The following is a 12104-nucleotide window of genomic DNA, read 5'->3' on the forward strand; positions in this document are numbered from 1 at the left end:
AGTGTATACCTGTCTTTTTTCCCCCCTAGGGCAAGTATTTCCGCTCCCGGGATTGGAATGACTCCTTACCCTCTCCCTTAAAACCCACATCCTCTCGTCTTTCCCTCTTTCCTGATGAAGCAACCTTGGGTTGTGAAAGCTTGAAATTTGTGTGTGTGTGTTTGGGTGTTTTTTATTGTGTCTATCTACCAGCACTTTCTCGTTTGGTAAGGCACAGCATCTTTGTTATTTATGTATGTTTTTCCCCACATGGAATGTTTCCCTATATCTTTTATGAAATGTCAGAAGTGCAAAAACGTAAAAGCATTTCATAGTGCATCAAAGTGTTCAGGTAATGAATTGTATGAAACTAACATGAGACTGTTCTTTTGCCTTAGATGCATTGGTAAAGGTGCAGGGGCTGGTAATGTTCTCTGCACTGTGTTGAATTTGCCAAAACCTCCTTCTAGGTATACGAAATATGTAACAGCAATTGGGGACTCTGTAAATGCTGCGGCTGAAGATTCAATGGTTGCTGCTACATCAGAAGCTGTTGAACAAAATGAGGGTGACACAGACATCAGCATTGCTGTAGATATATCCTGGCAAAAGTGTGGGTTTAGTCCATAAGAATGGTTTTACATCTGCAGTAAGTAGTGACAGTGATGTTCTCAGTAAGTACTGCCAAGGTTGTACAGTGAACCAGAACAACAGATTACTTCATAAACAGTAGTGTGTAAAAAATTATGATGGCAAAAGTGGAGGAATGGAGGTAAAAGGAGCAGTTAACGTTTTTCAGCCTTCCCAGAAGGAGAGAAGTGTCAGATACGTGAATTACTTAGGTGATGGAGACAGCAAGGCTTTCATTGCAGTACAAAACAGTGAGCTGTATGACGTTCCTATACAAAAACTTGAGTCTGTAGGACATGTCAAGAAAAGCATGGGAACACATCTCCGTAACCTAAAAACCAAGCTGCGTAACACAAAACTGTCTGATGGCAAGACAATAAAATGTGCTGGAAGACTAACGTAGAAAGAAATTGATGAATTACAGGAATATTACAAGAAGGCCATTAGAGATAACTGTGACAATTTAGAGAAGATAAAAAGAGCTGTGGTGGAGCACTTTCTTTCATCGAATATCAACTGATGAAAAGCCATGTCATGCTTCGTGTCCACCTCCACCAAACACTTGGGGTAAATATAGGCAAGCTGAATTTTCTGGCACCCTGTATCAATTTACACATAATCATTCTCTTCCTTTAGCAGTAATGGAGGCAATCAAACTATTTAAAGAGATATGGCAAATCCTGAGCTACTAAAGAAGTGCTTACATGGGAAGACCCAGAATGTGAATGAGTCCTTGGCTTTATGACCCTAAAGTTAGCAGTGTCTGATGCTGTAATAACTTTTAATGGTGGAAACTAGGAAAGACCTAAGGTTCTGGTGAAGTTAGGGATAAGATTTGGACAGAACATTGCTAAAGGACTGCAGGAAGTGGACGAGCTTCGTGTACACAAAGCAGAGTTAGCTCTCAGCAAATGACAAAAGAAGCAAGAAAGAAAAGGAAGAGGCAAGCACTGGGTTGTTGTGACACTGAAGAAGAGGCAGACTATGGGCCAGGGCAATTCTTGAGCATAAAAGACATAGAAATGTAAGTCTGTGTAAGAATTTGTAATAAAAAAAATTTTAAAATTCAATATCTCTGCAATATTTTTTGCAATAAATGACCTGTTTTCTAAAAAAAAAAAAAAAGTACTGATGGTAGACACAACATTTTCACAGCATGCCAAGTGTGGGATTCAGCACATATGGAACTAGAATAATTATAATATTGTGAGTTATTTTGTTTTTATGTTCATTTATTTACAAAATTCTGTCAAAAATAGAGTGTTTAAAAAAAGCCCCACAGTACAATTTTAGTAATAATTCTAGTCCACTGTATCTAGAAAAGTGCTTTCAATAATTATGGAAAATTGTAAGTTGCTGTCAAAAAGTTTCCAATATAATGGGTCACAAAATTTGATAATTTAACATTGGCAGCATAGAGCATACAATGTCCCCTTAAATCCCTATTTATTCTAGCGGTCTGTTTTTATCTCAGATAACAGGACTTCCACCTTCTGCAGAGATTCATTGTACAAGGTCCTGTTGGGGTTATCGAGGACATTTCAGTTTAATATGGACACTGAACCACAGGGCAACTTGGCAATTTTTCATTTACAAGTCACTGCAAGAGGGGACTTAATTACATGGAACTGGTACTGACTAGGGATGAAAACTTTTGACACTTAATAAGCCACTGAGTGACAGGGTATAAGGATACTGCGAAGTTCACTAGTTATTGACACACACACACACACACACACACACACACACACACACACACACACACACACCGCCTGTTATTTGCAAAGCTTTCTTACAAATTAATTTATTGCTTTGCAGCTGAAAACAAAATTTAACATTTTTAATGTCACTCTCCATCTCATCCCTTAGGACATGTGAAGGAACATGTACAAAACACAAGGTGTGGGAGTGTGACATACTGGGATGTTACTCAGAACACACAGTCATGAAACATAACGTAGAGTTGTGGGCAGTTTTACCTCCTCTGGGTTAGATTCCCACAACCTTCCTTTCCTGCCTTTAACAAGAAAAGAGGACACACAAAACACAGCATTTACTTTCCAACTTTTTGTCCTGGCATGTCTCTAACATTTTGTAAACAAGTTTCTTAGGTTGTCTTTACATATGCCAGATGTAAACATCTCACCTCGTAATCATGATGGCCTACACATGTCAAAACCAGATCCAAAATCTTCAGGGCAAAATGAGGTTTATTGTTGCAACTACCATTTACTATCTTCTCTAAAAACGATTCTGCCAACTCCGTGAAAATTCTGCAATAATTCATGGACCTGTGGGGGTAAATCAGAACGTCAACTTCTATTAAGAAAAAACACAGCATTTAAAAATGAAGTAAAACAAATTACATCATCATCCAGTCAAATCAAAGTAAAAATGTGGTTGATATAAAGTAATGAACAATTTGCAGCAAATGGATTTTAATCAATTATAAAACACACACACAAAACTGCTTGCAACTGAGAGCTATACACCAAATTCAGATAACAGTCACAAAAAAACACCAACTGCAACAAATTCGAAGTCTTTCTTAACTGCTAAACCAAAGACAGCTCAGAGAGGAGAAAAATGGTACAACATCTTACTACATGTTAGTATTACCCATACAAGAACATTAGTTTCAATTAAGTATGAATAATAAAATAATTCAAATTCTTAACTGTAGGTTAAGTTCTGTAACATGAGGGCATAGGTTGGCAAAGGCAAAAACAGGCGACACACGACTCTCTCTCATTCACACTGCCACATGAAGGAATGTGCTCTTTATGAGTAAAGTCAAGAGAGATTTGAGAACCAAGAAAATATCCTATCATTGTCCTACTGCATGAAATACAAAGCATGCCAGTACAAATTCTTTGGTGTGACTGCAACAGTGTATGGTTCTAACTGTGTATTGTAGGTGTTTGGTGAAAATTTTTTGAATAATAGGGGTAGAGGCTGGCAGCAAACACTTCTGGTTAACAAGATATATGGATGGACCTTTGGCAGGTGAAACAGGCCAGTTACAGTCAGTGTGAGGTGGGCCAGGAACTCAATGTCATCACTATATAAATCACTCCAGGAGGGACAAAACATTCAACATCAGTATGAGTAAGGTCAACTAATTGCTACAATCAAGTACAACAATATTTTGCTTTAAATGCTTGAAGATAACCTACCAACACAGCAACAGCCCTGGCTTAAGAACTCGCAGCACGCACTGACCACAATCACCTGTAACACAGCATACTGTTGACTTTGAGAGGTGCTCTACATGCTCAGTAACCTACAACAATCATTCCCCTTGCACAAAGGCACTGAGTGGCTCCAAAAATGTGGTGCCTTGCATTCAGGAACAGTATGGCATTGCCTTGTACATAGATGAGCCACCATTTAGCCAGAAAAGTGATTCTCGCCATTTGTTCATCTGACGTGCGCACACCACACTACTTTTTGAGGTGATTTGCCAGCTGCTAAGGGTAATCTTATATCCTGTTACACTTTTTTCATAGTCAATGTAGATGGGTTTATTCAATTAATGATAATTCCTAATCTGTTTATAAAAGAAGGGCACCATATACACAGAATGGCTTGCTCACTTCTCAGGCTTAAATTCAGTGAAAAACGCGTGGGCGTGGGGTGGAGCACCCTGAAGTTGTTATAGCAAACCATGCTAAACAATATGATCTACAGTATGGAGAACAAATACAGTATTCAAAATTCACAAGAAGAAGACATATGCTTGGAAAAACCAGAACACAAAACTCCAAAATCAGATACTTGATTGTAAGGCATACGTAGGAGTAGATACAGACTCAAATCACAATCTAGTAAAGGTAAAGAGTTGGCTGATGTCTGAGACAATCATCACGAAGATTCAACATACAAGAAGGTGCTATACTGAAATACTACGGAAAGATTATATGCATTTGAAGTTCTCCAATATTGTGCTTCTGAACGCCATAGTAGGTAGTTCAGATGAGGAGAAAGAGACATATCTGAAAGGGATAATCACAGGCACTGGACAGAAAAATACACATATGAGGAAGGTAACTATACAGAAACGAAACAATTATACGGTGTTATTGGCCGGGGGCGCCATCTGGGGTTGTTCGGCTGCCTGGTATAAGTACTTATATTTGACATCATTTTGGCTAATTGCACATTAATGGAGATGAGATGAAATTATTAGGACAACATGAAAACTCAGTTTCCAAGTGAAGCAAATCTCCAACCAGCCAGGAATCAAACCTGGAACCCCCTGATCTAAAGGAGTGACACTAACCATTAGACCATGAGCTGTGGACAACTGTGAAGAAACTGTACGCAACAGTAGAATACTTCAATTTGTTGACAAAAGAAGGAAACATATTCATTTTCTGGACACGAAAAGAACACAGCAAATACGCAAAGGACTGAAATCAATAAGAAGTGCATTGAAGCTAATGTGGCTGCAGGAAAAATGTAAAGAAGTTGAAAGGGAAATTACTGTTAAAAAACATGTTCAGCACATACAAATGCCAAAATAACTAAGAAATTTTAAAGACAAACCTGTAAACATTATGAGTGGACAAGAATAGCACAGTTAAATAGAGAAGATATCAGATAGGTGAAAACAGCACCCTGAATCCCTCTCCAAAGGAAGGAACCATCTGATAAAATGACAGAAGATGAATAGGTGTCGATATGGGCGGAATCTTTGAGCTCCATCGTTAAGAGTCATAGTACACTCGCAACCTAACATCGCAGAAGTGATTGCTGAATTTATAAAATTGTTAAGTCTAGTGGCAACTAACGATTATTCAAGCGTTTAGACTGGTGACATGTCATTGGACTTTCAGAAGAATATTATTCACAATGTCTAGAAGATAGCAAGAGCAAATAACCTGAGAATAATCACATTTACAACTCACGTATCCAAGTTGCTACACAGGATAATATATTGAAGAAACAAAAAGAAAACTGAACATTAGTTAGATGAGAATCAGTTGGCTTAGTTAGATGAGAATCAGTTGGCTTCAGGAAAGGGAAAGCCACTAAGGAGGTAGTTCCGACTTTACTCCATTTGACAACAGAAGCTGGACTTAAGAAAAAAATCAAGACACCTTCAAAGGATTTGTTGATGGATAGTACTGATGACATTGCTATCCTCTACGAGACTGATTAAGAATGAAGTCTGTTGAACAAAAAACATATAATACGAGTAAACCAAAGAAAGATCAAAGTAATTAGGTGTAACTAGAAACAAGATTAGCAACAAACTTAATACGAAAATCAGGGAGTCTGCAGTGGACTAGATGAAGGATTTCTGTTACCTTGTGACAGATGAGGCAATGAATATAAAACATCAACCTGGCACATGCAGAGACTGAATTCATCACAAAAAGTAGGCTAATAGTATCAAACAGAGGGCTCAACTTGATAAATTCTTGAGAATGGCTGTCTGCACTGTATGAAGTGAAACATGGACTCTGAGAAAAATGGGAAACAAGAGAATCGAAGCATTGAGGCACCTGAAAGTAAGTGGACTCTAAGAAATGAGGAGGCTCTCTGCAGAACTGAAGAAGAAAGGAATATGTCAAAGGCACTAACCATAACAAGGACCATGGTAATAAGATATATGCTAAGGTAACAGTGAGTAACTTCTGTGATACTGGAATAAGCTGTAGAGAACAAAAACTGCATGAGAAGAGAGAGTTTAGAATAAAAGAACTTTTAATCAAGGACAATGGGTGTAGTTACTACTCTGAAATGAGATACGCACAAGAGAGGAAATTCAAGGAAGGCTGCACCAAATCAGTCGCAAAAATGAGGAGAGAAAGAAAGAGGAAGGGGGGGGGGGGCTGATTGCACCCTGTATTCACATTCAAGGGCAGAACAATATCTGAGATATTTATGTTCTGTGTGACTCCAACAAATGTGTTTTATGTCGCACACGTTGTAGAGCTAGTTTTTTTATTGTTATTATTACTTCATATTCATATAGGTACGTCACATGTCACAATGTTACAAGATGCCTATCAGTGCAAACACTTTCTCCATGTCTCAAATTGCCTACCGTCAGTTGGAGATGGCTTCAGAAGTAAATTTAATAGATGCATGTATATTGTAACATACTTATGTAAATCCAGTTTGGAGTACTCATATAAGAGGACACCCATTACTCACCAAATACAGACTAGGAGCAGCAAACAGACACGAAAGGAAGAATTATTTCTATATGATTTTTATGAAGTTAAGAGCTAGTTTTCTCTGTTCGCATATTTCAAATGATTTTAGTCTGTTCTTCATCTTTGGTTATCCCTGCTCCAAGTTACTCACAACAGCATGCTTGAAGTATATTTTTAAAGATCAGTATTCCTCAATTTTATGTCGATATCTGATACTGGTAAGATTATTTGGTGAAAGGAAGTTGTTTTCCATGGACATATATGCTTCTGACTGCATTCCTAGCTGCAGCAATTGCAGCCATTTTACGTAACATTGCTGCTTACATAGCAGTTATCTTTGTTTTGTTTATCCTTTCCCTTAATACAAATCTTTAGCTAACTATACAGTTTTTCACTTTCACAGTTGTGTAACATCTGCATTAGTTTAAAAAAAGGTCACTGTCACTCCTTTCTTTCAGTCAGAAGGGCTGGTTAGCTGACAGAATTAGTACAGCAAATTTTTTCATCTTTATTTCCAATGTTTTTTTCAATGTCCTGCTAATTTATGATACAAGGGTTATTCAGAAAGTAGGGAACGTTTTGGAAAAAAAAAAAAAAAAAAAAAAAACCTAATTACAAGAAATACAATTTATTATATACATCTGAAAGAGCGACTGACATACTACTTTTCCACATAGTCGTCAAACACACTGAGGCACTTATCATAGCGGTGGACATGCTTTGAAGGACCTTCGTCGTAAAATTCTGCCGCCTGAGACTTCAACCAGTGAGTCATGCCCGCCTGGAGTTCCGCTGCATTGCAAGCCAGTTCTTCATCTTGGGAAACAAGTGGAAGTCGCTTGGTGCAAGATTGGGACTGTAGGGTGGATGGGGAAAAATTTCCCATTTGAACGAATTAAGGAGTTCTTTGGTGAGGTTTGCCGTGTGAATTTGGGCATTGTTGTGCAAAAACTAAATTTTGGACATCGGCTTTCCTCGGTGTTTGTTTTGAACTGCTCTCCTAAGGCTGTGCAAAGTTTGACAGTACCAGGCAGAATTTATGGTTGCTCCACGTTCAAGAAAAACCAATAACAAGCACACTTTGCCTATCCCAAAACACTGTTGCCATCAACTTCCTTGCTGGCAAGGTTTGCAAACATTTTCTTGGTTTTTGGAGGGGACCTTGTGTGCCTCCACTCCATGGACTGTCATTTTGTCTCACAATCGACATATTTCACCCAAGTCTCATCACCAGTTATGATTTGATCCAGTAACGAAGCACCATGTTTGTGGTAGGCTTCCAGAAATGTCAACACTGCCCTCATTCACTGTTCTTTATGGTGCTCTGTAAGCATTTTGGGCACCCATCATGCACAAAACTTGAGGTAGCCTAGTTTCTGAGTGACAATTTCAAACAACAAAGTCCGTGAAACTTGTGGAAAAGAAAGTGATAGCTCCGTTATTGTGAAGCGGCTGTTTTCACAAATCGTTTCATTAACTTAAGATCATCAGTCACAATTCTCGGGCGTCCACTCTTCTGTTCATCATGATCGTTGATTCGGCCATTTTTAAACCGAATGCACCATTTCCAGACGGAACATTCACGCATTACATTGTTTCCACACACTTCACGATAAATTTCTAGAGGTTTTAGGATTGATGATGCCTGAGCTGCCGAGCATGCACATACAAAAATATACGTGATTGGGGCGCCTAGCGGCATCACACGGAAATGTTCCCTACTTTCTGCATAGCCCTTCTATAATGCTAATCTGCAAACCTGTCTCTCAACATTCGGTTTATGCATACGGGAACTTCTTAACCGTTCTCTCTATGACTCAAAATATGGCAAAACAGTTCTTCCATTAAGAGCAAAGTAAATAAAAATATCTTTTACTAGTATGTGTGGAGTCACTGTGAAAGGCAGCACAGACTTGCACCTGAGTGGCATAAAGTTAATCACATTAATGCTGAAATTTCTTGTGCAACTTGTCAGAAAGAGCAACTGGTAGATCTAGAACATCCATGGGACACAAATGACCTGTCGTGTGTGTTTCAAGCATCCCAGAGACAAGAAATGGGTTCAAGACCCCTGAGCATGCTGACCTAATTGTAAAAGGTATTCCGCCAACTAAGCTCAATAGAGACTGGCAATATAATTTATATTAACGAAAGTATCACTTATGATAGCAGCATATGGCCAAAGATGTGTTTCAGATAATATGTAGAGTGAAAGGTGCACTAATGGTAATCTTTGACCACATCAAGTATCCGCTGTTACATTATATGAAAAATTTACATGTACTCTCCAGATATTACCCACAATGTTCTGTAGCTCTGTGGCGTTATGTTCATGGAATGAATCCATAATAGTGCCCTAATGGATACATGTCACTTTCACATAAACTAATACAAATAGTTTATCACAATATTCTAGATTTTATCACTGTCAACACAGTTTAGTGCAAGTGAACTGCAATCTTCTAACTATTTCAATGTGCTGCAAGCAAGAGTGAACACTCATATCCTTCTCAAGCTGCTAATAAACAACACTGGTGGTTTCATTTCTGTATGTACAAATAATGACACAAGAAAAAATTGCAAATGCATTTTTCTGCACCAAATCTTGTTAACTGATTAACATATAACAAGTATTTCTACTACTTATTTCAGAAAAAAGCCCTACTTTCTCGTACCTTATCTCCATGCTCCTTACAAGAAATGTACATTGGCGGCAGTACACTCTAACTGCAGTCAACTTCAAATCATTGGTTTTCTAAATTTTCTCAACAATGTTGCTTGAAAAGAACATCATCTTCCCTTCAGGAAGCATCTCCATAATATATGAGTATTGTTCAAAACAACTGATAACAAATCTAGCAGCTGACCTCTGAGTTGTGTCAATGTCATCCTCAAATTGGACCTGCTGCAGATTCCAAACACTCAAGCAGTACTTGCGGATAGGTTGCATTAGTGTCCTATATGTGGTCTCCTTCACAGATGATCCACACTTTCCTAAAATTCTCCCAATAAACCGAAGTCGACTATTCACCTCCCCTACCACAATCCTCACATGCCCGTTCCATTTTGTTTCACTTTGAAACATTATGCTCAGACATTTAAAGAATGTGGGTGTGTCAAGCAGAACACTACTAATGCTGTGTTCGAACATTAACATCTAAAGATGGTGGTGTGAACAGTTACATTTTGAGGGGTTGTGGGAAACAGTACAACATAACAGAATGTGGACAACATAAAAACAACTGTCAATGAAGTACAAGGTATATTTGAACAGATATAAGAGGCAGCAAGTGCAACTAGGCTGACAAATTAGACCAACGAGTGTCAATTCTTAAATTTCTAAAGCAATATTATTGAAATCTCTGTCCAAAATAAAGGCAGAATGTGTATAAGGATGGCAGTAACCAGGCAACTCAATTCCATTTCACTGCCAGAAGGTATTTCTTTGCCTCTGTTCTAAGCAGCCTGTATCCCTGAGGAAGAGCCTCTGCTACCAGTTCACCTTTGGCATTATCATCAAAGATCAAATAACTCTGTCCTCTTTACGTCCATGAATACAGTCTTTCATCTGCTTAAAAAAAAATCAAAGAAGAAGAATCAGAAGAACAAGAAAGCTTATAGCACTTACTGATTCTTAAAGTTTTGAATTTACTGAAACATATCTCTATGTTGTTACATGTCCAACATATACTTGCATTAAGCATTATTTACACCTTACTGATTACAGTTTACACTTTCAATTTTAAATTTTCTGTCTGCACTTCATCCTTCATTTTTGATGGTAATAATGAATAATATTTTGTTCACATTGTATCTAGTGAACTCCGCAGCCATTAATGATAGTCGGTGAATGGTGCAACCGACTACAAATACTTTTTAAATGTTTTATTTTAGTGCCATAACTGGTTTCAGGCTACCACGCCTATCTTCAGATGGTTAATATTTTTCGTTACCTAAATGTTTTGATCAACAGCTTGTCATCTGCCCCACACTGCACAAGAATATTTGAGTGTTGATGAAAACATCTATGTAATGCTAAATATTAGCCATCTGAAGATGGGAATGGTAGCCCGAAACCGGTTATGGCACTAGAATAAAACAATTAAATAGTATTTGTGGCTGGCTGCATCATCCACTGACAATACTGAATAAGTTGTTTCAAAATTATCTACACTTTTTTCCTTTTTACTGGTCCCCAATTCTGATAACTTTATAGTGAAAAACACTGGTCCCCTGCATTATTGGCTAATTTCAGCCATATAGCTTTTCAAACCTAACTCAAACCCACCTAGCCATCAAGATGACAGGCATATCTCCCAATGTCTACGACAAGTAGTCACGCATAACATCACAAAACTAGTACATAATTACTTTGGGAGTAATGTAGACCACTCTCTGGATAGCAGAAGCATTGATTTGTCAACAGGCATACACAGAAAAGAGAAGAAACTTGCCAGCTATCTGCATAAATCCCCGGTCAAGCTACAGCACACACATAGACAATGCCGGCATTGTATTTTGGCAGATGGACTAGGGTGGGGTTACGCTTTTATCAGGTGGTGTGGGTAGGGGAGAGAGAGGCAGGAGGCAACAAGAGGGGCTGAGGGTGGGGAGCTAGGAGGGAGGCAACCGGTTTGATGGTTAGGAATGCAGGGCTGAGGGGTGATAGATATATGGGCTAGGCAAGTGCTTTACGGGTCCCACAGCAAGTGGGGTGTGGCACATGAAGGAGGTGATGAGGATTGGGAGGAGTGGCACGACAGAGGTAGGGGAAACTATTTGGTAGGGAGTGTGAGGACAGTCTGTTAACAGTGAAGGAGGCCAGGAGGGTCACAGGACTAAAGGATGTATAGGAAGGATAACTACCATCTATGTAGTGGAGAAAAGCTGGTGATGAATTATACGAGATGACTTAGATTAATATTTCTAGTTGGTACGATGAAGGACAGCATAAATGTAGAAAAATGTAAGTTAACGCAGATGATTAGGACAAACAAACCTGTAATGTTCGGATATAGTGTTAGTAGTATCTGCATTGCACAGTCACATTGTTTAAATATGTGGGCATAATGTTGCAAAGTGATATGAAATGGAATGAGCATTAGAGGACTGTGATAGGGAAGGCTAATGGTGAAGCTCTCTTTATGGGAAAATTTTGGAAGTTTGGCTCATCTGTGAAGTAAACTACAAAAAGGACATTAGTGTGACCCATTCTTGAGTACTGCTGGAGTGTCTGGGAATCGTATCAGGTTGGATTTAAGACGACACTGAAGCATTTTAGAGGCAGACTTTTAGATTTGTTATGGATAGGTTATAACAACATGCAAG

The 12104-nt window shown here is 38.5% G+C and overlaps 1 protein-coding gene across 1 annotated transcript in view; it reads right to left on the minus strand.

Moving 5' to 3' along the window:
* Window positions 1-12104, minus strand: part of LOC126091953 (transportin-3) — a 211400-nt gene that overhangs the window by 135484 nt on the left and 63812 nt on the right. Inside the window, exon 6 of the mRNA XM_049907291.1 lies at window positions 2756-2900. Coding sequence (XP_049763248.1) covers window positions 2756-2900 — 145 coding nt within the window. The remainder of the gene's footprint in view (window positions 1-2755; window positions 2901-12104) is intronic.

Source organism: Schistocerca cancellata, chromosome 7, assembly GCF_023864275.1.
Source record: "Schistocerca cancellata isolate TAMUIC-IGC-003103 chromosome 7, iqSchCanc2.1, whole genome shotgun sequence".
Taxonomy (NCBI): domain Eukaryota; kingdom Metazoa; phylum Arthropoda; class Insecta; order Orthoptera; family Acrididae; genus Schistocerca; species Schistocerca cancellata.